The 26,155-nt window shown below is 46.5% G+C and overlaps 1 protein-coding gene across 3 annotated transcripts in view; it reads left to right on the top strand.

Annotated features, from left to right (window-relative positions):
• The first annotated feature begins 8,826 nt into the window (after positions 1–8,826).
• LOC144153942 (sodium-coupled monocarboxylate transporter 1-like) overlaps positions 8,827–26,155 on the top strand; it is an 85,431-nt gene continuing 68,102 nt past the window's right edge. For all 3 annotated transcript variants that reach the window (XM_077685716.1, XM_077685718.1, XM_077685717.1), the window contains exons 1-2: positions 8,827–8,915; positions 25,388–25,797. In XM_077685716.1, coding sequence (XP_077541842.1) covers positions 8,867–8,915; positions 25,388–25,797 — 459 coding nt within the window. In that variant the 5' untranslated portion in view covers positions 8,827–8,866. The remainder of the gene's footprint in view (positions 8,916–25,387; positions 25,798–26,155) is intronic.

The following is a 26,155-nucleotide window of genomic DNA, read 5'->3' as shown; positions in this document are numbered from 1 at the left end:
TAGAGTCCGAAAGGTGCAGTTCGTTAATCAAGCAAGGTTAACCAGACTCAAACATAGAGCATCATTTCAACGTAAGACTGTTTTAAGTATGCTTTCTTTCCATTAAAAATGCGGGAACGGAACTCTCTAGACAACTCAATAACTCGTACCACGATCTTGACAGAGCTTTTAAGACTGCAGAAGACTGAACACAATAAGACTATAACTTGTCACCTCCGTGTGAGTGTGTGTACCATGTTGTAATGCAAGTATGAATTCCGAGAAGGTTTGAAATAAAGAGTATGAAATAAGTAATCCCAAAAGCAGATGAACGTTGTAAACTGTATTATTTCAGTGTAATGGCCTGTGTTTTTTGTGAAATGTATGCCTTAGCTTATTTTGTTGCATGTGCAATGTCTCATACTAAGTGTAACGTAGAGCCTATCATGTCTACTATTGTCCACCGAGTGTGTACGCCCCACATTGCACGAAAACGGACATATATTGACTGTATGCCCTTTCTGCAAGAATCCCATGATGAATTTGCGGCACTTTTAAATAAATTAAAAATAAATAACCGAAAAAGCCGCATAAGTTGCTCCTGCACCTTGGAGGGCCTTATATTATCATGCCCTTGGTCGTATTCATATAATATTACTACCTATGATTGCATAATATGCCCTGCACTAACTAATAATATTGTGCTCTATTACTGAAATCTGCCTTAGATTTTGAATTTAGCTGACAATCTGACAATTTGGATTTCATTTGAACTTGTTGCTAGGTGCACACCGGGGCGATAGGCGTCGAGCGAACTAACCAAGTTGCACGTGCAGCACGGTCGAGTGCGGATCAATGTACATCTGTAATGTACATGTATATTGTAATGTACATTTCAATGTACATTGTAATGTACAATGTAATGTACATTTCTTATATAAAAACCCATTATATAATAAACCATATAACGTAGCTGTTTTGATGTTATTGACAGCGGAGCTATTAATAACATATTAGTATCGATGCGACAAGGCTTTTTGGCATCCTTGCTCTCAAGACGACTGGGCGTAATAAGAGCACGCAAAAATTTGAAGCGGACATTCGTGAGTGGTACGTACAATTTAAGCGTGCTTTGCTCTTTTGGAACGGCTAAATGTTTCTGCCATTGCCTTCACTGTGCTTAAATGTGCAACGCGTCCTTGCTGAGCAAACACCCTACTAGTATTGTTTGTTTCACCGACCTCTTAAAGCTTTGAGCTTCTTGTCTATCGCCCCTTTCTTCGAAAACAAGCACATTAGGCTCCACTTGGTTGATATTCTCTGTATTTGTACAACCTACAGCCGCTCTTTGTTTAGTAGGTTCGGTGCGCATTTCCATGTTCTGTATTGGAGCAAAGGGGGAGCGCTTTTCGATCCTCTGTTGCGTGCTCGTTTGCAAAAAGCAGTATACTGGTCTGAAGGGACCGTGGAGAATGGGAGGAAAGAGGCAATGTACGCCATATGGGGGTATAGAATTATTACCGTAGGCTAGGTAACTTTTAAAACGCGGTAGAAATCTATTTCCGGGCCAGGTAATAAATTCACCGCAGAAAACACTCATCGTTTTATACTCTCTTTATAGAGGAAGCACTAATTCACGAGTGGGTTCTTAACCACCTCCTCTGATTTGTACGATCCCGTCGAGTCAACAACATAAACGTAGAAGATAGTAATGTTCAACACCATGAAACTCTTCACACTAATTTAAACACGTTAATGGTACAGTTGACGTGCACGCAAAGGCTAACCATATAATAAAGCTTGAATCATATATTATAGAATCGTGCAGACCGCGGCTTTTTGAAGTCCTTTAGATTTCGGCGGGGAGAATTTTTGTTAAATTGTCTACTTGTATTTGATAATGGTACCATTATTGTTGCTTGTTTTTACGACACGGTACAATACGCGAAAGCTGCATGTGTGCACAATATATAAAAATGTTTCGCTGCTTTCCCGTAGCAACAAATTCTGTACGCCCACAAATGGCATGTTCCATCAACTTTTCACTATTGTTTTTGCGTCTTTTACACGTGTCTTCTCTGCAATTTTCCTCTATTTTTGTTTTCACGGAAGTGGCAGCGAGAGTATATGACTTCGATATGTAAAAGCGAGTCATTTATGCGGTTCTGAAAGTAGGTCAAAAGGAAAGAAGCGTTTCGTAGGCACTATGTTTGCCACTCCGGATGTAAGCGAAAGATTGGAAGTGGCACAGTCAGGCTCAGAGAAACAAAATATAGAATATACAAACGGCCCCGGACAAAATGTACAAATGGCCTTAAATCCGGGTGGACTTAGCGCTCGCCAGTTTTGCGAGATGACTGTAGAAAAACTCACGCTTTCGGTTAAGCCAATAATTACAGCGTATCTCACGGGACGTAACGTTACCGCTACGTGCTTTCTGTCCTGCTGTTTCATTCTTTTGCAAGGTACACTGGGGAATACTAGTGCGTCTGCTACCATGAAGAATACGAGTAGAAAGATCCCATACTACACCAGCCGCATGCTACTCTTGAGAAGTATATCATAAAAAAAACCTCACGCGGATTTAAGCAGTAAAAATGTTTTTACTGATCTCTGTTCCACAGTAACGAGTGTTCTATCATAGCACCAAATGACCACTTTGTCAAAAAGCAGTTGCAGTAATTCAATTGCAGCAATCGCTTCGCTTAAGTTTGTTTGCTGGCGTTTTTTTTACCTTGGTCATCGATAACTTTGCATTATTTTGTCCTAACTTTCTACACACTCTTATAGGTATATATTCTCCGAATAATTTCAGTGCATCATTTGGGAAAATTGCCAGTGGAATATTCGAGCATTATGGCGAAAAATTGCACTCTATATCAGGTCAGTTTTTTTGTCGCCCATGGTCGAAAATAAGCACGCACACGATGTTACATGCCAACGGACTAGCAGATACCTGGACTATTTTATGAACCAGCTGGGGCTATTTGCCTTCATTAGCGTTCCGCCATAAAAAGCCCGCACTCATCCTCATCTGTATAATATTGTGGGGTGTAAAGCACCGACGCTACACAGGCTGGAGGCGCGCCGTTGTGGAGGGTTCCGGATTACCTTTGACCACCTTGGTATCTCTAACGTGCGCTGAAATCTCGAACACACGGAATTTTTGCTTTTCGCCTCCAACAGAAAAGTGGCCGCCGCGGCCAGGATGCGAACCCGCGTCCTTCGGTTCAGCAGCACAAAGCCAAAGCCACTGAGCGACCGCGGCGGGTCATGATCTAAATGCTGTATGAGCTTGCGCTTTTGCGTTAGGTATAACATTAAGTGTTGAGGTCAACCGATGCTCACAGGTACGCACAACTTGGTGTACAATGTGATGAGATTGCTTTGCACGTCGTTAGGAACAACATGAAGGCTATGCAACTTCGCTCCCAAAACGAGCGATTGCACAAAGTGACATTTATAAGTTGGGCAGCTCTGAATATAGAGTTTTGTTGTTCTTGACATTCGCAAAAGTCCAAGCCAAGCCAATGACTAACCAAGCCAGTATGACTAACGTAGCACGAAAGGCATGTACTCGCTGATTCTGGAACGGGATATTAACGCCATCGGGTTGAATGCATGCACAGCCATGGACAAAATAAAAGCGAACACGGAAATGAAAACCAGGTGAAATATTTTGCTGCAGCATTTTGGGCCTTCACTTACGGAGTGCCAAGATGTCACGTCAACGTATTTAGAGATGAGGTGCTCCTCTTCACTGGGCGGTATGGGTCTCTCACATTATCATCCGCCCCCGTATTTTGCTCGAATTTAGCCCTCGTAGTTTGCACGAGATACGTGTACATACGGGAATCCATGTTGTGAGCCATATATGGCTCTACGTTCTGCCGGATACAAAATGACACGCACAGCTCCTAAGCAATTAGCAAAAATGACAAAATATGGCGGTAGCCACCAAGACCAGTCGTTTTTTTTAAGCTTACGGCTAAACTGGGGTGTATTTTTGTCAATTTAATGCTGTAGGTCTGGACGGCAGCATGAAATTGATAAGTTTGAAACTTTGAAGCGTCTTCATTCCAACTTCAGCAAATAATTTTCCTAGAAAGCAGAGTAGCTACCCCGCCTGCTTTTCTTAGGGAGACAGGATTGACCCCAGTAGGGAGAAAAGCAGGCACGACTTGGGGCGGCGTTTCGCGGAGTTCTTTTGGTTATTTTTGGTACCCTTATAAGAGCTTTATTTAATTTATACTTCGTACTTTGGTGCTAGATAATGGTGGTATCGGCAATACAACTTTGACCATAAAAGAGCATTCCAGGTATAGCAAAATCTGTATACTTAAAATTGAATCCATGTGGTTGTCAAGGGCTTGAAAGCCTCTGTTTCTTTTTTAGCGACAGCACTGCGCTGCAAAGGAAACTTTGCAGGTTTTCTGAAGAAGCTCACGCGTCATAATCCCACCAAATGAAAACACAAAGGCCCCAAGATTACCTGGCAGATCTGCGAGTACACATCATTTGACAAATGCATGCAGTCCGAAAAATACTATTTAGATAATTCGGACAAAGCTTAATCCCAGAGAGAAGGGGACGATGCAGAATATATGAATAGCACAAAAATACACATCGCGCTGAAAAAAGTAAAAAAAAAGAACACTCCACACATGGCTCCTACGGGTGACAAGAAGAGAAGGAACATATTTGTTAGCCGATCAAGGATCATAAATGACTGAACGACTTTATTTAAAAATAGGCCTGCGGCCATGTGGGGGTAATTAGGAAGTGAGGAAAGGGGGGGAGAATAAATGAAAGCAACTTAGCACTTCGTGATGTGCGTTGGTAGGCCCTACTGAGGCTGTCAGTTAACCAGGGGAACTAACAATTCTTCAGTCAAATCCGGCAACTTCCTCACGCCCATGGCTGATCATTTCTAATAACTAACATCGCTGGATAAACTGATTTGGCGAGGGTAGGCTCACTTAGTACCCTAGCGGTGCGTTTATCAACCGACCATTTTACCAGCGGAAGAAATCCAACAATTCCAGCTACAACTTCAGTCACTTTTATTGGCATACGATGTGCAAAAACAACAAAACCAGCCTACTCAACTGAACCAAATTTTAGTGATTTATTTTACACAAAATGTTCTCCCCCGAATGGGGGAACTATGTTTGCTGCTGTATAGATTATATTTGAGCAACCTGGCAAAACGTTTAGCAATAAGCTATTCATCACACACCACTCATTTTGTGTTGAAGCATTGTTTGAATTTTGGGAGGATCAGAACATGTGATATTTTTGTTACTTATTGTTCGAACCAACATGACAGCTTCTTACCACTCATCATGTTCTAAAGTCAGTTACTTTCGCGGCAAGCGCGACAACGTTCCAATTAAGATTATAATGGTCAAATAACGGGCCGAGTCCTGTTGGGAGATTTATTCATTTTGCGGCACTTTCTTGAAAAAAAGGTGGTAGCATTTACTAACAGAACACTAACGAGTTACGCGTCACAGCATCCACTAACTACTTTGTAACTGCAGGTAGTAAATGTAGCACTAGTACGTTTACAAACTGAAGCATGTAGTAAGCACCGCTACCTTACCCAGGACAGTCCTAGTGACTAGCACTTCCCTTATCTACGTATGCTATGAAAGTCAAATACAGAGTTTCCAGCTCCAGGGTAAAAAATAAACTGCACCCAGATGCATTTAGGTTAAATAAAAAAAGTTTAAATAAACTACAACTCGGAGCAGGGGCCTTTGTCAGGCTCCACGCCTTTAGCCTGTGCTCTCCTTTCTGTACAGAAAGAAATGATAACCAATAAAGAAACAAAGAGAGGTAACGAGCTAACGCTACATACAAAGTGTTAGAAGTATCTAGATACAGTATTATTTTGGATGTGACACTAACTTGAACCAGCAGAAATTTGTTCAAAACAAGACTACAGGTGCTATATTCTTTGAAAGCGAGACAATGCTGTTATTTTTCGATTCGCCGTATGTTGCATGTTGCTTTTTTCGGAGTTCCTTGACTTAGTTCATCAGGCTCCCGTATGCTACCATACTTTTCCATCTATACGTTAAAAGCAACTCAGAAACTTTATAAAAAACTCACGTTTAATGAGCCAATACCCGATAATATTTTATACTTGAGAAAAGGACACAACAACCGCAAGGGATCATTAATTTACCCTACGTGTGTGTCACAATACGTATGGTCAAAGTATGATTGAGTTTAACGGTGCTCCGATTTGTAATACCAGTGTTAATATTTCAAAAAACACTTCTACACAATCACCGTATGTTTGTTTCCTGGCTCTAAGCGCTAAAAAACAAGGCCTAACACAAGTCAAACTGATACAACCTAGCATTGAATTCGAGCGTCAACAAATGTATTTGTGTGTAGGTTTTCTCATGACTAATTGTAGATTTGTAAATTTCGATGACGATTTGTTTACTGTCAAATAGAACATTACTAACTGTGAATAAAAATTAGGAATAATCGATGATACCATTATCGAAGTTCTTGTCATTGACGCGAGGCATGTTCGTATCTACTCGCCCCAATTGATTGATTGATTGTAGGGTTTAACGCGCCGACGCAACGCAGGCGATGAGGCGCGCCGTAGTGGAGGGCTCCGGATTAATTTTGACCACCTGGGGATCTTTAACGTGCGCCGAAATCTCGTACACACGGGCGTTTTTGCTTCTCGCCTCCATCAGAAAAACGGCCGCCGCGGCCGGGAATCGAACCCGCGACCTCGTGCTCAGCAGCGCAATACTCGCCCCAATTGAATTGTGCTTACTTCTTATTATGTACCCGGCACTAGCCTTCCGATATGAGTCCAGTGCTAATGTGAAAATGTATTGTACGTGACTTATTATTTTAATTTTGCACGCTGCGGCTGCTTAAACCGATCGCGCAATGCGCTTTAGAAAGCGCATCGGTTTAAGCAGCCTTTCACTGAATGCGCACGAACGATGCGCTGAATTGGAGCTACAGCATGCAGGCCACTCGGCGCAGCACTTTCAACTTGGCGAAAACTGTTACACCGTAGTTCTATGCACTTCGCGAAGAGGTTCTCAAGTGCGCATAATACACAAGTAAGCCCACTTTTTGGTACCGGCAGTTTCGTTCAAGGACGTCTATGCCGATGCTTTGCACGAATTAAAACATATTCGCAGTATGCTTTTTTAAAGCGAAGCTTTCTACGCCCAACTCAGCTGTTCGACGCCGCTACGTAACGCACCGTAGGTAAGGCAACTTTACATAATTGGTTTATCAAAACGACAGTCATGATAGGTGAAGGAACAACAAGCGCACAAAATAGGCTTCCCCTGGTCGGAATGAAGCCTGAACCATTCGCATTCTGAAGCCGCCACCTATTCTATTGAGCCATTCCGACAAGTCGAAGCAATTTCGATTTCGGACTTTGACTCCTTTTGCGTGCGTAAAAGCTTCGCGTGTTAAGCCTCTTTTCTGTTAAAAAAGTGGCTATCCTTTTTAAAGAAAACACACTTTCTGTCAGAAATGTCTATTGACCTAGGCAAACAGAAACTAACACGTGAAAAAGATATAGGCCGAAGAAAAACGATTAATTCCAGAAAGGAGCTAGTGATTATGTCATTGCAGTTTTAGACGCCAATTACCAGGCTATAACCAATCAAAGAAAGCGTTTTCTAAAAGGAATGATCAAAAAAACCTGTTGCTCGGTGCCTGAAAGCGTAGTCAGAAGCACTAATGTGCTACGTTATACAAATATAACTAGTCGCCACACGAGAACTGTATTTGTTATAGCATTTTACCACAAAAACAAATTTTCTTATAACAAGAGAGTTTCACTATAGTGGCTAGCGTACGTTGCATTAGTGTCGGCGCGTACAAGAACCCGACGGCGCATGCGCGCGCGGGCGCGGAGAGCAGGCCCACCCGTCACCGGAACGAATGCGCGGGCTTGCGACGGGGGCCCCTCGTCACCGAGGAATGAATGCGCACTTTCCCATTTGGGTCACGGTACCTGCCGAGCTTAGCGTAACGTACGCTAGCCGCTATGCTAAAACTCTATTGCATTTATCCTCCACCCAACGCAAATGCGACTATTTACTCCCCTTAAACAGTCGGCCACTAGATGGTAGCAGGGTAGATTTATAGAAGTTGTACGGGAAGAAAGCGAAAAATTCTCACCTCCCCTCGCGGGAACCCCTGTGTAGACGCGACGTATACGGGGTTCGCGTTGCAGCGTTGGACAGCGGAAGAACGGCGCTGGAACAATGGAGCGGAGCGGCGCAGGCACCGCGTTTTATAGCGCGCATAACAGTGAGGGGACTCGCCGGCGCCAGTGCGTCTGCCGCGGCTATGACGCAACACAATCCAACACAATCCACCTTAATCTAATCCAATCCAAATCCAATCCAAGCCAAGCCAAGCCAAGCAAAGCCAATCCAAACCAATCCAATCGTATCCAATCCAATTCCCCTCGCGAGAGAGTGTTAGCTATCGGAGAAGAGAGGGGGTGAGCGGCGGAGAGCGAAGCTGGCGCGGCGAGGAGAATGGGGGAGGGGTGGTCGCCGGCAACAACGATGCCGACGCCGGATGCATGGACAAGGCGGGTGAATGAGATGCGTGGCATCTAAAAACAGCACGTAGCCAACAGCCACATGATTTGGTGCGACGGTGCCTATCCCGGATTTGTTAAAAGGTCATATAAACACCTACGCGAGTTGGAGAAGCACCTCTCGCATTAACGTGTCTGCGGTTCCAGGAACAGTGAATGCGCGCTTCCAGGTGTTAGTGTCGCTACGATGTAGAAGCAGCCTTCTCTTGCCCACAGTCCTCCTCTCTGAATCGAGTGGGTTTCTGGTGTTCGAGTGAGTCCCTGCCACACATGTACAAGAGACACACAGGTGCGCCGTTCTGGCTGCTCAAGCGATCGGGTGAGTTTTTTAGCAGATTGTTTCTCTGTACTGGTGTCAGGCTTAGCTCATGCGTGTTTATGGTGTGAAAAAACTGGGAGTGCTTTTGCAGTACTAGTTTAACCAGACCCTACTTAGCAACAAAGCGCAACCACTATACCTACCTGATCCTTCCCGTGATATTACTACTAGAGTGTCGAGTGTTGTGTTTCGTTTATATTTTTGCTGAAAACAACTCCCGCCACCGAGGTTGTTTTCGCCCATATTAGGGCGAATTTTAGAAAAAGTTGCCAGACAATGAGTTGCTAGTGCACATACATACTCAGCTGCAACACTTGGGCAGGTATTTACACGGTAACTACTGGTAGTAAGTTTTGTTATTAATATTCTCACGGCTCTCTTGACATTTCACATGGCAATGGACTGGATCACCTGGTGGCCAATCCATCGTACATTTCATCTATGGGTGCGTGCCGCATCAGTGGATCGCGCAAGGCAAACCGAAGCGAAGACGAAGAGGTCGCCCAGAGACAGACTGGCTCGAGCTACGCTGGTATCCTCGACTTCGGACTATACGCCTCATTCTTTGAGAATAGATCGCTTTTATGCACAGCGTGTAAATAATCCGCATCTGCCTCGTAACATCTTTTTGGTGAAGGTGCGGGATCATCCCCATCCTGGCCTCCGCATCGCGTCGTCTCGGCCTGGGGCGAAATCGTCGAGGGACCGTCGGCCATGTCGGGCAGCCCCAGCCCACCGCACCTTGCCTTCGACCACGTCCCCCGCCCCGTGTCCCCAGCCCGTGTGCAGCCAATGAAGAGCAGCCGATACAAGCCGAGAGCAGACCAAAGAAGACGCCGTGTCCTCAGCCCTTTCGTCCGACGTGGTTCGAATTCCGCGTCGGCATTCTTAACGAATGCCGACGCTTTGAGGAGGCGAAATGCCGCCGCATTGCCAAACAGTTTACTCGGCTGCCTCACTAGGCGGCAACGTCGTCGTGTCAAGATGTGTCGGTGCCACCAGGCACAACGCTGACGCCTAGCACGGAGGCCGAGACTGAGAGCCTGACGAAAATAGTACGCCGTGAGATCGAGGCTACGGCTCCGGTCGCCCAGCACTGCGCGCACGACCGGAACGGTCCCACGATGTCTCTCATCCAAGCCGTCGTTAGAGACGAGATCACGTCCCTGGGCCTTCACTCAGTTTATGCCTTGGGACGCCAGGATCCCTGCGTCGGCTTCCGTACCCCTTCTCCCCATACTGATGTCCCGCCGCTCTAGGATGTTCCACCGCGCTACCGACGATGCAGTCCTGGTGAATGGAGAGCAGCCGATGACCGCCCCATGTGTTGCAACTGTCATCGCGTTAGACACGTCGCCTGTTATTGCCGCAGCAGCTGGTAGCCATTTACCCGTCAACGGTTTCCCGAGAACAGCTACTCCGACGACTACCCTCGACGTTTTCCGCGACGTTCTCAGCAGCCCTTCGCAAATGACAACACACGATGCAAACTATCTAGCCGCTCGCTGTCACCTCAGCATCGCCAGCCGCGTTCACCGCCGCCCTGCCGCCAGACTCCGCCGCCCACTTTCTCGACCTCCCTCTCGGAAAACTAGCCAGTGCAGCTGCCGGAGGTGATGCTGCATTGACGAACCGGCCTGAATTTGATAGATGTTCACGTTGACGGAGTTCATGTTAGTGCTTTAGTCGACACAGGTGCCAATATTTCAGTTATGAGTCCGAACCTTCGCTGCACTCTTCGGAAAGGTACGACGCCCGCGATATGCCGTGCGGTACGAGTCGCCAACGGAGGAACGACCGCCGTAGCCGGAATGTGTACTGCCCGCGTCGTAATTGCCCGACGCGACATCCCTGTCTTGCTCACCGTCTTGGACACATGTCCTTACGACATAATATTCGGGCTGGACTTTCGGACAGACCACGCCGCCCTCATTGACTGCGCCGCTGGGGTTTTACGTCTTGAGCTGCCCACAACACCCCTTGATGACATCACGCCCACTTACCGGCTTTGCGGCGCCGAACATGCTCGATTAGCTCCCAAGGTCATGACCTACGTGCGTTAATCGTCGTGCCCGCCAGTCCCAGATGGTGACTACCTTGTCTCGCCCGTCACTGATATACTCCTTGAAGACAACGTGACCTTTCCTTATAGTAATGACTGTCGCGAAGAACGAAATAGGCGTCCCATTTTAGATGCTACTGCATCTCATTCACTCGCCTTGTCCCTCCATACTTCGTTGTTGTTGTCCGTCCACACACCTCCCCCATTCTGCTCGCCGCGCGAGCTGCGCTCTCCGCCGCTCACCCCCTCTCCTCTCCGATAGCGAACACTCTCTCGCGAGGGGCATTGGTTTGGATTCGATTGAATTGGCTTGGCTTGGCTTGAATTGGATTGGATTGGATTGGGTTGGAGTTGGATTGGATTGGATTATAGTGGATTGTGTTGGATTATGTTGCGTCATAGCCGCGGCAGGGGCTTCACGGCACTGGTGATGCGACCTGGTGGTAAACACTGGTGATGCGACCCCTATCCGCCGACGTCCATATCGTGTCTCCCACGCCGAACGTACCGTCATTCAGCAGGGGGTAGAGAAGATGTTGCGGATCTAGCGTGTGTTTCGTCGCCTCCTTTTCTTGTCGCTGTTAAGTGTTCGCTAGTATGATGATTCCCTTAGTCAGTAACCAACTCGCCCAACTTACCGCCTTAGTTGTTATTGAGCCCTCTTGTAGTCCATAGGCGTCGCCAGTCATGCTGGGCAAAAAAAAAGATGGCTCATGGCGATACCGTGTTGATTACAGACATATAAACAAAATAAACAAGAAGGACGTTTATCCACTTCCTCGAATTGACGACGCCCTCGACTGCTTGCATGGCGCGTCGTATTTCTCGTCCATTTACCTGAGATCAGGGTACTGGCAAATTGCTGTCGACGCCATGGACCGCGAAAAAGACCGCTTTTGTAACACCAGACGGACTGTGACAATTTAAGGTCATGCCGTTTGGGCTCTGCAATGCGCCAGCCACATTCGAAAGGATGCTGGGATCTCTTCCCCATGGATCTAAATGGACGACATGCTTATGCTATCTGGATGACGTTATCGTCTTTTCTCCCACGTTTGAGACACACTTGCATCGCCTATCCGACATCCTGGCAGTTTTTCGCAGAGCTGGAATTCAGGTAAATTCGTCAAAGTGCCACTTCAGTTGCCGTCAAATAAAGAGCCTTGGGCACCTCGCCGACGCTACCCGAGTCCAACCCGATCCAGACAAAATACGAGCCGTAAAAGACTTCCCTGTTCCTCGATCGGTGAAAGAAGTTCGAAGCTTTGTGGGGCTCTGCTCCTACTTTCGGCGCCTCGTACAAGAACTTCGCTGAAATTGCCAGGCCCCTCACGGATCTGCTTAAGCACGATAACCCGTTTTTCTGGGGCCCTACGCAAGCTTCTACGTTTTCAACTCTCGTCAATCATCTCACTAATCCACCTATTTTGGCGCACTTTGACCCTTCCCTTCCGACCGAAGTTCACACGGACGCGAGTGGACATGGCATAGGTGCTGTACTGGTTCAGAAACACGCCGGTCTCGAACGAGTGATAGCGTATGCCAGTCGCCCTACGTCACCTTCCGAGAGGAACTACTCGATGACCGAGCGCGAATGCCTGGCTCTTATATGGGTCGTGAACAAATTTCGCCCATATTTATACAGAAGGACTTTTTCTGCGGTAACTGACCACCATGCCCTATGCTGACTTGCTTCCTTGAAAGATCCCACGGGTCTTCTTGGTCGCTGGGCTTTACGCCTTCAGGAGTTTGACTGCTTCGTGGCCTACAAGTCTGACAGGCTCCAGATTGACGCCTACTGCCTGTCGCGTCAACCAGTCGACCAACCTGATACAGCTGACAACGATCTTGATTCTTCTGTCCTTGCACTAACTGACTTTCTCAGCCTTACGGACCACCAGTGCCGCGACCAATCATTGCAATCGATCATTGCACGTCTCCCCACCATGCCGTCAGACCCTGCATTGAATGCGTTTTGGCTCCGCGAGGGCGTGCTGTTCCGTCGGAACTTTCGCGCAGACGGCCCTGACGAGCTTCCCGTTGTTTCTGAACACCTCCGATCTGACGTTCTTCATCAACTGCACGACGAGCCAAAGGCTGGTCACCTTGGCGTGGCATGAACTTACGACCGTGTACGTAAGCAATTTTATAGGTCCGGTCTTTTCCGATCAGTCCGCCGCTACGTAACGGCATGTGACCTGTGCCAGCGAAAGAAAACCCCTTCCTTGGGCCCAGCCGGACTGCTCTAAGTGATAGATTCCTTCTGAACCTTTCTTTCGTGTTGGTTTGGACCTGCTTCGCCCTTTTCCTCTCTCTCGTTCGGGAAATCGCTGGATCGCTGTTGCGACCGATTACGCGACCCGCTACGCTATTACGCGTGCTCTCCTCACCAGTTGTGCCACCGATGTTGCTGACTTCTTGCTTCACAACGTCATCCTACACCACGGTGCTCCCCGTCAGCTCCTTACCGACCGTGGCCGGTACTTCCTGTCTCGGGTTGTTGGCGACCTCCTCCGCTCATGCCACACGAAGCACAAGTGGACCACCGCCTACCATCCCCAGACTAATGGCTAGACGGAAAGGCTTAACAAGACCATCACCGACCTGCTCGCGATGTACGTCTTCGCGGACCATCTGGATTGGGACGTCACTTTGCCGTATGTTACATTCGCATATGACTCATCCTGCCATGACACCGCCGGCTATTCACCGTTCTTTCTTCTCTACGGCCGTGAACCCACTCTTCCCTTAGATACCCTACTTCCTTATGCGACGCCTCTGGCTACCGAATATGTTCAGGATACTGTCGCTCACTCTGATGTGGCCCGCCAGGTTGCCCGTTCTAAGCTCTAGGCTTCCCAGTCCTCTCAGAAACACCGCTATGACGAGCAGCACCGCACCGCCCACATTAAGCCCGGCTCCTTGGTTCTTGTCAGCACCCCTTGCCGCCGCTTTGGTCTCTCCGAGAAACTGCTGCCTTGCTTCAAAGGCCCCTATCGGATCACGCGTATGGTCACACCCGTGACGTATGAAATTGTTCCCGCCGCTCCTATCTCACCGTCACTAAACCCAGCAGCTCAACTCGTCCACGTTGGCCGCCTCAAGCCGTATTACTCAGCGGCCCCACCTGTTCCCTCAGCCTCTATTTTATTAAGCACCGAGACGGCGCTTCTCCGCCGGAGGGGGTCATGTCACGGCCCTCTTGAAATTTCACATGGAAATGCGCTGGATCAACTGGTAGTCAATCCATCGTACATTTCATCTATGGGTACGAGCCGCATCAGTGGGTCGCGCAAGGCAAGCCGAAGCGAAGACGAAGAGGTCGCCCAGAGACAGACTGGCTCGAGCTACGCTGGTATCCTCGACTTCGGACTATACGCCTCATTCTTTGAGAATAGATCGCTTTTACGCACAGCTTGTAAATATTCCGCATCTGCCTCGTAACAATATTATTCCCTAATGTAACGATGCCTATCACAGACTTAAGACAAGGTTGTGCAATTGTACTTAGGACACAATTATTCATTCTATTATTCTACATAAGACACAATTCTACACGATTGTACTTAGGTGTACAAGGTACAGGTTACTATTCGTGTTTGTAAAGTCGCAGTTTGCCACATACATTACCACCCAGAGGATGGTATGTTCAATAAACTCGCACTGTGCAAGCACTTCGCGTAGAGCCGGCAGTTTTCCAAGTTGTTCGCCAAAACTGGGCGCAGAATTGAACTCGTGGTGAAGGCAGCATTGGTAGGTGTGCCCCTTCAGCTGTGCTAGCACACCATCTCTGCATCTTTTAAGCGTTGCTATGCTAATCCGTAGCTGAAAAGTGGTAAAGTTCCACTGGAACAAACCATTAAGCGTTTTAACTGCGCATTTATTGCTTATTGTTTTTTTTCTCGACTGAAATAAGAAAGTTTGTTTTCCGTAATTTGTTCTTGTTTCTGGCGGCTGGCAGGTGTTACGCTTAAGGAAATAGTGGAAAAGAATACTGGTTATTTCATTTGCAATTTTACTTCTATGTGTGGTGCACAACTGCTTCAAATATACCCTTTCAGCTCGAAGCGTAGCAAAGTACTCACACAACGGAGTCGTTCTCAGATACGTACGTCGGTCATGGCAGCTGCAATTAATGCGAAGCATCCGTTTTTGTCCAAGAGTTAGTTCGGCGTAGTTTCTTTGTCTTGGTGTTCCACGCACCAGTTTACCATAGCAGAGTTTTCAGTAGAAAAGTGTATCATATAACTGTTGCTTGAGTCAAAGTGTTATCAAGTGAGCAATTCTAAATGTTGCACCAAAACATTTGCAGTATTCGCTGTATAGCTGAATGATGTCTTAAGTCTACGTGAAATTTTCGTCCAACCAGAAGCCCAAGAATTTTTGTTCTTTCACTGGTCCTACGATCACACCAATAAAATGAACGAGGAGTGTCCTTTGCATGTTCTCGTTACGTGGTATAACTACCATGTAGGTGGTCTTTTTCTAGCTTAACTCCACCTTGTTATGTAATACCCGTTTGGAAAAATGTATAGGTTATAATTGCGGTGCGATTCCAGTTCACTCATATCAAGGGAAGAAAAGAAAACGTTTGTACAATCGGCGTACATAGCAAGTTCGGGCAATTCTCGTGTACATATGTTATCATTGACTTCCGTCAACAGCTTTAAGAAAACCGGCGAATATGCCGTTTGGTTATGCTGTTGTTTGTGAGCATATTTTGTGATAATGAGGTTTGTTCATCGCTGCACACGAATAATTATCTCGTATTAAGATCCCCGCAGTAAAGAGGGCTGTGGCCCGTCTCCGTGATAGCAAATCACGAGAGTATATTAATAATAAACAAGGGGGTGACATTTACGCATACCAAAAACAAACTCGAAGGTCATTGTCAACGGTTCTATGACGATTCTTACGGCGGGCCCGGTGTCAGCGTTATGGCATGATCGGCACAGAAATTGATTATGTGACAGCGTTTTAACGCAAGTATTACTATGTCCAAAAATCGAGCTTAGTTGGTGCTACATTTGCAGTAGGCGTGTTGATGCGCCTCAAGCGAAAAGATGTCATTACCGCCAGCCAGAAACAATGACTGGAGTCAGAAGCGAGCGCTCACTTAAGGTGGAATTAGGCACTCGGATATACCGCCGAAAGGGGAAACACTGATTGACAATGAAACTTCGCCGGACACAGAAGAAAATACAAGAAGAAGAAGGTTCTTGCTCAATTAGGAAAAAACAATGTAGGAAGATAGTTCTCACCTCCGGTGTTCCTATGGTTATCGGCAGACAGGATCATTAGCCGTGCGCGCACCTGACGGAGCAACAAAGAAAGAGCGCCTCCGAACCAAAACTGACACCCGGGCGGCGGTTGCGTCACATCACTGCAATAACAAGAGTTCAAAATTTATGCTAGGCTTTTAAAAACCGATATGAGGTGCTGATGAAGGACAGAAAAAACACGTGTTAAATCATACATTATATTCATAAAACATCGTGCAATGACACCATGTTGCAAATCTCCTGTGACCCACTCAGCCGAGCCAGCTCATGTGTGGAACGAAGGACTGCGCCATGCGGCCAGATGTAGGACCCCGATGGCGCTCATGTAATATAGGCTTCAAAACACGGCAACTAGAGCCTTCTGGTACGCCGCTGCCTATAAATGAAAAGAAGCCTGGGTGTCCGTTGCTTTTTTCATCTAGCGTGGAAATACGTTCTTGCACCATTAGCGAATAAACACTCTACGCTAGGAGGTACACCCGCTGCCTGAGCTCAGCATAACAGGCAAAACCAGGACCTTTGTGACATTATTAGTTACACGCGATGTAGCACAAGTTCAGTAGGGCGCAAGGAGAAGGCCTCCCGCTGTTTCGCTCTGCTGTGGGGTTTAACGCCTCTGCAAGACCTAGCATTTATCGTCCGCCTGTTAGGTCATCGCTAACGCTTATCAGAAATGTGAAAGCGGAGACTCAAGGCGCCGATCTTGCGCCGTCGCCACGCTCTGCTGTGAAGAGAGGATTAGTGCTGGACCATTTGATCGGATGTTCTTATAAGCCTAAGCCACCATAAAAAGCGATGAATACACATATATTCCCTGGTATTATACTTTCCTGTGTTTAGTTTATACTTTTTTTCATACTTGAGCCCTCCCCCTATCCCCTACAAAAGCGACAAACATTTAAAATTTTTGCATCCGTCTGTGTCCGCTAGCTGAATGATCAAGCACCGGTGCTGTTGAGCACTGAACCAAGGATTTCTATTTATTCTTCACCTCTTTGTTTTCGCTTTCTTTTTTGCATCAGCTGAGCATCGCTGGTTTAATTTTACCTGTTCCGGACGCAAGCCTTTTCCCGGCAGTAGTGCGGAAGTCCTCTGGTTTTCTATTACTTCTAGCAATCCACTTCTCTGGGCGAACCTGGAGTGTTTTCTTTGCGTTTTCTGGCATTTTCGTAGCATTTCTGTACATCCTTACCATCAATCGTTTTTATTTTTTGCTTCACCTCGTACTTTTGTGCACAAAGGGGAGAAAGTTGGGGGACATGGAAGTGAATTTTATAGTTGGTCAATTTCAAAGCATTATTTTTATACTGAACACCGTAGAGTCCCTTTTCAAAGGAGACTTTGGCGTCACAGAATATTAAAAATTGTTATTCAACCCCGAGTGTTTTACGTCAGCTGTCCTCGCCGCCAGCCTACCCGCTGACTGGAAATTGAATGACGTTGGTTGCTTACGTTCATGTCAAAGCGACATGGGAATTAGGAAATTGACCTTGAGCTTCCCGAAACAACTGTGATTGTGATCGAAGATCATTTTGTGTGTGTATATCAGAAACGTGGCAAGGTATGCTATTAAAAAATCACAGGAGAATTTTGCTCCATAAGGCGGCCGCTGATTCTAACGTCCCATTCCACCACCGCTACCTCCTCCGTGGCCTAGAGAAAACCAGCCAAACAAAGTTGCGACAACAACATGAAACAACCATTACCTTCTGACGGGCGCTCTCACTGTCACTGACCAGTCAACGTGAAGTGTGTGTTGTCAGTCCTATATTAAAAGCTTACAAGTCGTTTCCTCAACGTTGAGCCTAACGCAGTACAAAGCAACAGAATAGCTTCCCGCACCAGTTCATGTTTTCTAAACCGAAAGCCCAACTCAATCACTTTGTCAACCGTTAGTAACATAAATCTATGGAGGGATGCTGAGAGTTGATCAAGACTCTCTCATACAAAGCTATGGTGGGTGTTAATTTTTGACGAAACCACTCTTTTTAAAAAGCGACTTCGTAATAATAAAGGACGAGAAGTGGATCTGTCTTTTCTTTCTTTTAGCTAGAAACAGCCCATTGGCCACTGGCAGAGGAACCGCTTTTTTCAGAGCTAATATAAGCTAAAAGACAATGTTTCCCCATTTCTGAATTGGTAATGTTGCCTTCAGCATAGCTTTCCTCTGCACCCATTTAACCGTCGGCGCGCACTAAGCCTTCGTTTTTCTAAATGCTCCGGCTCGTGCGTCAACAATTCCTATGTATTGTGTAACGAATGACATCAATTGAATAAAGTGTGGATGATCTTCAGCCTCTTTCATATTCATGGAGTTGCGAATCAGCCCCGAGCAAATGACTGAAATTTAATAGAAGAATATCCTGTTCGACCGCAACACAAGGACCATCACAACGGAGCTACTTCGCCTGCCTCCAGATATAACAAACCGTCATGCAATAAAAGCCTTCGAACCATTTGGAATTAGCCAATCTATCACCCGATAGATTCCGCTGTGGCCGTGGCACCATCATATAAAATGTGGAGCTAGGAACGTGGTCCTAAGACTGAATGATGCTGCCTCGGTCACTGACGTGTCGCATATGACGAACGTTTCTGGAGCTTGGGCTTTCAGCTTATCCCTAGAGGCCACCTTTTCTTCTGCGTTCTTGCGGTTTTAGCCGTGAGCGGAGACAGTGTGTTGAAAGTGTCGATGATTAGGTCACACAACAAAGAGATCTCTCATGACTTATGCGGGCAGATCCTGCGGAGGCTAGTGATCAACCACTAATGATGACGTCCGTGCTCACGACATGAATGTCATCAAGGTAGTCCACTAATTAGGGGAGGTTAGTCAGTTGGTAAAGTGTTAAAGCACGGAGCTGGTGGGAAAAGATCTTAAGAAAGAAATAGCAAGCAGACGGCTCCACATTAAATGGCGTCGATGACGCGCGACCTTGTGATTCACACCACGCCAGAAAAGCGGAGAGTCGACAAACCAGGAGCAGGAAGAGCCAATTTACACACAATGAATGACTCCGAACGACGCTGTGGATGAATACCATACTTCACTGCCTTTGGCATCCACAAAGACTATGGAAGCGACGTGTCTTCTGGGGTATTGGGCTTTCGGTTTCGCTGTCTTTCCCAGCAATTCTGCGTCTTGACCTGGTGGGAAGGCTGTGGGAATGCCCCAATTTATTACGGTTCGGCAGTTGTTTACAGATGAAAAGGTTGCGCTTGCTGATGGAGAGCACAGATCGCCTACAGCCAACAAAAGCAGGCGTCCGCCATCCGCAACTCTTTATAGACGGCTCTTTTGAACGGGGTTTTGTGTCCTGGTATGGTTTAAAACTTATGAAAGTTTCTGTTGTTTGACGGCGACGCGCAATTTGGTTTTTGTGGTAAAAGAACTGATCGCGTAAGCTGCTGCAATTGGACCCACGTGTCTTGCATCACACTTTCTAACAGCTTACTTGAGAGGTGTAAGAAACAGGAGAAGACAGTGCAACCACTCCTGCCCTTTTGCCTGTATGGGTAAATATTACGGCCAAGGTAGAGAAAAGGCATTGCAGAGCTTAGACACATTGGCTCTATTACAGCCTGGTTGAACACACGTGTGAGCTCGTGCATGTGGCTTCTACGGATGATGTTTTGTCGTCATAAGGGAAAAACAATCTATTTTTCTCCCCTACATGCACATGATTCTGGACAAGGTGTGCAGTGACATTGTTATTATAGTTACTACAGCTACTCTTGACAATTAGAAGTCACTCCATTAGGGCTAATTGGAAGTGATGTTCTGGTGCCGGCAATTTTACGCGAAATTCGATGGAAGGAATCGCTCGGTAATCCTACGATAAATCGCATTATATAGGATAGTTTGAAGTTATTTTAAATAGGGATCATCGAGTTTACCATCATTCCTTGATAAAATTGAAGATGTTAAGCGCCAAAACACTACCCTTCTGTGCACATTTTCGGCGCCATCGCAGCTTAGGTAGCGCACAGTCGATAAAGCGGGGGTTAAGCTTGACCACACGCTGACTACGTAGGACCAGCCACGACAAAAACGAAGTCACTCACAAGAGTAGCAAAGCCTCGGCTGAATTTCCCCAGGCTCCCTTGTTCGGCTGTACATACTGTTGTATGTACATCGACTATCGATTATGTTGTAAAACCGGTCACGCGTTTGACGGTTCTTCACCCCAATGGGCGCGAGATTGTTCAAGATAGCCACCACATGTCATACTAACGCCCACTTGTTTTTTCATGCCCCTGAATCACCAGTAGGGCTCTTCTCGCCGCTCAGGCCGATTGTAACCAGGGACACCAACCACCATCGATGACACTGCCACCCCTTTCATCAAATAGCGACAACATGGAAAGACCCAGCACTTTCAGTCAGATTTATTTATTGTACTGTAGAAGCCCGTCACCGATTGCAAACGCTAAATAGCCGCTGAAGCAAAACCTAAGTTCATCGTGAACAAAAAACGATGATGATTACTACACTCCCTACGTACAGAACACAAATAAGCCGGAATGTGGAGTAAATGGCTTGTTGCATAACACAGTACCAATTCCGAGTTTTCAAAACTCCTTCCAACAGGAGTTTCGCCTTACTCCCATTATTTCCGCGGTTTTTTCAGTAGCATATGAAGTTTAATTTTACTGCCAGAACAATAGGAGTTTCGAGGGGTACCATTGGGAGTGTATTGTTTCCTCCCGCTGGGAGTTTTCAGGAGGCGCGATGGCAGCAGTGCTGACCAGAATTCTAGGTTTTTTTTTGTTTTTTGTGCGCTTGATATAAGCGCTGCAGAGGAATTTATTGCTGTATTTCGGAGTACTTAATGAGCTCACAGGTAGCATTTTCATTTTTCGTGTAGGAAAACGTAAGTTCTAGTCTTTTTCTGCTTCAAACGTTAAAAGGCGAATTGTGAAAATTTTTTTCTGCACAGTCAATTTATTGCATAAAATTACATAAGTACGATATACATGTGAACACGTTAATAAGACAATAAAAACACTGAATTAACAAAACAACTACATCGAGAACACAAGGTATCTTGGTAAGAACTTTATCTACAACACTCCTCAACGAAAAAAAAATGAAGCCATCTGCAAACAAAGAGGTCAGGATGACGTCGGTGCGCTGTTTGCTTGCACCTGCCTCCCAAACGCTGACGTTGCCGCACCTCCTGGCACGCTTCCCAGGAAGCCATAGAATTACATGCATTAGAGAGATAACAAAGTGCTTTAAATCCGCGGCAACAAATACGGAAGCATATTGGGCATCTGACCTGAATAAAAAGAAACGGCACTGTAAAGACGCTGAACTTGTCACTCTTGTGTCCAACTTTCCGTAATGCCTGAACGTTTATTTAAAGCTGCGCGAAATCACGCTACCGTCCGAGGCACCTGCGCTCACTAGTTCGTCAAAACGAAGTGCTCTGCTGTTCGCAAAGGTGCGCGACCCTTGTGGCGACCAACTTCTCAAAATGCTTCTTTTCCGGTATTTCCTTGCGTGTAATGTTCTGGGAGCGAGCTTCAGGTTTTACCACCCACAATGCCCCTCTCTCCCTTCACCCAAAGTTAAGAATAAATTTCGGTAGGTGTGACGCCTGCGCCTGCCCCACTTCATAAAAAAATGAATAAAATAAGCAGTCGTCCGTCGACTATACAGAATGCTGCCTCGAATGGAGTTTGCAGGTTATAGTTACGCACGCCTAGCGTACGGAGAGCTCCCACGAGGCCCCGACCTTCTCCCTTTCCAGTGAAAGCGATTAATCGCCGGCGGCACGCGGCAGTCACCCTCCTCGTAGCGGGCGCGGCTGGCACCACACGTACTCTTCAAGAAAAGCGACGTTTGACCCTGCGACGTTTGACCGGCCAACTTCACCTTCGCCTGCCAGTGCGCCACAGACACAGCCTAACAAAAACACCTCACAGCCGTTCAGAGTTCGGACAGTTTTTATTCTGCTCGCGAGTATAAATGAGTGAGTGTTCTGCTGGAGACCCGCGCAAATACGCATTACTTTCACACCGCTCGGCCTCCCCAATGGCGTTCCAGGCATGGCGCCGTCTTTCACGGACAACGCTCACCTCCAGTGGCGGAGAATCGCCCGTGCAGGGACGCGGAAAACACGCTGAGTTTATTTGACACTAGAAGGGGCACAAGTCTCCCAAAATGTTGGGTGCAATGAAACGTGAAAATCTTACTTTCAACCACGTGCTAGAGGCACAACCGCGTTGTTTTTAACTAGCCACTCTCAGCGATCACTGCATTTAGGCCTCGCGTCGGCACGCGCTCGAAGGTCGGTGACAAGGAGGCGACGTTGCAGTGTGCCGCACGTCAGTGTAGGCTAGGTCAACAATGTTCGCAACGAGCTTTGATTGTTGGAAAACACTTCACATCCGTTCGCGCGGCCGCAAGTTCACATCGACAGTAAATTTTCGGGGACGCTGGAGCTCACATGACACACGACACCAACTGGCAGCCATTTTGTAAGGAGGCGTAGAGGAGGAAGGGGTTAAGGATGAGGAGAAGGAGATTGAGGAGGCGTGGGAGTTTTAATACTCCTGTTAGGACAAACGCAGTATTCACAGCTATATACTGCGTTTTGTGAAGAGGTACAATCGTGGTAAATGCGCCTATTTACGACGGCTTGTGGCCCCTGGTGTAAACTGGCAGTTTTTCCACCATCATACTTCCACACGCGGGAGCAGGCCGCCTGCCGTGAGGAGTTTAGAAGACGTATTCCAGCCAAAAAACTCCCATTCAGGCTAACTTGTGTTTTGTGTGTAATGCGAAATTTGTGCGCAGGGAAAACTGTAGTGTTTTCGGGGCCGGCGCGTAGCTGCTACGTCTCAAGAATTGATGGCGTGATGAGCGAACGCACGGCTGCGCGCACTACTCTTCCGTTATGTCGCAGCGCGCCGCTGCCGCCGAGCATGTTGTTCTGAATCGCGTTTGAACCTCGCGCGCAAATCTCAGCCATGGTAAGCCTCTGCGTCGGCGGCGCGAACTGGGTCTGAGGAAGTTATCGCAATCTGCGTTTCGGTAATGCACCGCGAACTGCGTCTACGAAGTGAACCCTTCATCGTCGAGCGCTTGATGGCACGCGCTGCTATGGCGTTCTCTCGCAGCGTGTCGCCGCTGCCCAGCATGTTTCACAGCTTCCCCTTCACACTTTTGCATTTCGATGCCGCAGGAGAGCGTCTACCGTCCGCTCTCCATACCACCCTCCCTGTCACACTTTCGCCACACTTTCCTCTTCTGTTTTCTTTCTGTCTTCGGTTCTCCCTTTATTCGCTCGGTAGCGCGCTCGACGACGCAGTCAAACTACAGTGGCTGGCGACAGACTGCTGCGTACTAAAAACGGCTAAAAAGCCGGAGGTTGGTACTGTGACATTGACCATTTTCTCGGGTAGCCTATCACGGGGTCTACTATTCAATAAAAATTGTGGGGGTGTTTTATTTCTTTAAATATTGACCCACCGGCGCTGTATTTTAAACGAATCAGAAGTATTACTGCTTCCATCCTGTCGCTCGATGTAAAAAGGACGCATATAGCTTGCGTATCCGGAGCAGGGTTGTATAACCAGGATGTATAACCATTGCAAATGACGTTGTGGCGAGTGTCTCTGAAACTAAGTTTGTAGTTCTGCAGCTGTAACCAAACGAAAGATTTAAATTGCATGAGCGGAAATTTGTCATGACTAAATAGGAGCTCTTCGTTCGTTTTTAGCCACGTAGGCGGTTACAGGCGTGGGATCGTATGCAAACGCTTTCTAGATCACACATGCAATATGCATGTGCGGGTTCACACTTGTATCGTTTTTGAAATTTTTGCTGTACTAACATTGATCTCGCATTTGTGATTCTTTTAGCCTTCGCACGCCTGGTAATACATACTTGTGTAGTATGTGTGCTTGTGGTGTACGCTTACGCCTGTAGTTGTTTTACTTCGTATTTTTTCTCGCGATATACTTTGCAGTTATTTTTTATCGAAAGTTTTTCTCGATATCAATACTAATTTTCATCTTCCAGATTTTCTAAGTGCAAGGTGCTATGACAGTCTTCCCCCTCGCATGTCTTTAGAGTCTATTACTGTCCTTGTGTTTTTTGTTGTTGATGATGATAGCGGTTTTAATAATTGAATCTTTTATCCCCATCAATCGAGGATTTCTGTGGGCGTATGAGGCTTTATAAGTAAATAAAACGTGATGCCTAATTTTTCATTATGTTGCCCTCAACTCACACAAAAAACGGCTGAAGCAAGTCAGTGCGATGAACAGTTGATATACATTCCTCTTAGTAAACAGCACTCATTTGAGTACCTGCGACCGGCAATAGAGGCAGGATGAGCGGCAGCTGATATTATCTGCTTCAGGTATGAGTGTTACACCCGCTATGACAGCCTTCCGAAAGCATAAAATCCGCTGCTATCCGATTGGACAGCAAACAAAATTAAAGTCTGTGCGGGAAACAAAGCGAGGTACACCAGGAGACTAGAGGGCCCAAGAACAGAACACCCACAACTGAAATTTCTTATCGCTTTAGAATCCTCGATAAAGAAAAGACAGTAAGCATGTCATTTGAGACTAGAGAAAAAATGACTAAATAATACAGCGTATATGACGAAAACAACTAATAAAAGTATAAAACACAGAATGGGCACAGCAGGTAGACCATGTTCACAAAGTACGGAAAAGTAAAGTTATTGCTAAAGCTCAGCCTATGTTGTTAATGCATTTTTCACCCGCTCAAAGAAGTGCGCTTGCTTTGTTATTGAGCAAGAATTTTAACGGAAACGTTCACCTGTTTTTCTCTATTTTGTTTCGGGCCACACTAAGCAGTAACACATTGGGACAGTAAAGGTGAGTTAAAAGCTTGGCAGGTTAGCCGCCTTCGTTTAAGTACATGAGTCAAATCACTGTTATTTGGCTATTTCAAAAGCCTACTATAATGCTTGCCCTGCAAGGGGCGCCACTAACCGCTTTTATTAACATACACATAAAAGTTTGTCGATTTCCTATGTTGATAATTTTAAACCGGTTATAACAATCATGTTCTTCATGCTAGTTGTGTTTATTATATACATGTATTTATGTGCATACATTTTTTGTTCAATCTTCCCTTTCAGGGAGACCATTTTATAGTGCGCAAGTAGAGGACACAAAGATCCTAAGCATCGACAACCTACCATCCACGATGGTGGCAGTCCTGGAGTACGTGATCTTCGGAATTGTAGTTTTCGCCAATCTTTCTCTTGGACTGTACTTCTCTTTCCGGAGAGCACCTGTCCGCACCGGAACCGTGTCGACGGAAGCGGAAGTGTTTCTGGGCAGCCGAACGCTGAGGGTCTTGCCGTTGGCGGCCTCGTCTGTGGCCTCATTGCTGTCGTCGACAGGACTCATCGCGTTTCCTGCACACTTCTACGCCTACGGAATGCACATGGTTTGGACCTGCCCAACGTCTTTGTTGTATCTCCCACTGGCGACGCACGTGGTCATTCCTGTGTTATACAAGCTTGACGTTACGTCAATATTCGAGGTGAGTGTGAAGGCAGTTGGTTTATACCGCTTTTTGTATTATATCTCTCACTAATTTGAGCTGCTGAGTTAACTTGTGCTGCATTGCAAACATTTAGTGTCCGAAAGAATGGTATAGTGGCGATAAGGCCCAGCGCTTTCTTTTTTGGCAGGGGGGCTGCCGAAAGGTTTCAGCAAGCCCTTTGTGGTGGCTTGTGTTACTTGTTCATGTGGGCTCATTTCGTTCCAGTAGTAATATACGGTTCTCTGATACGTCGTGTTTGACGCTTCGTATCTAGGGAAGGCAGTTGGCAACACAACAACCACACTAACACCAGAGACATTTCTGGCGAAACTAATCTTATTTGTTGACGTGATCT

Source organism: Haemaphysalis longicornis, unplaced genomic scaffold, assembly GCF_048455015.1.
Source record: "Haemaphysalis longicornis isolate Haplotype H1 unplaced genomic scaffold, Haemaphysalis longicornis Haplotype H1 scaffold_9, whole genome shotgun sequence".
Classification (NCBI taxonomy): domain Eukaryota; kingdom Metazoa; phylum Arthropoda; class Arachnida; order Ixodida; family Ixodidae; genus Haemaphysalis; species Haemaphysalis longicornis.
This window is presented reverse-complemented; position numbering and strand designations above follow the sequence as displayed.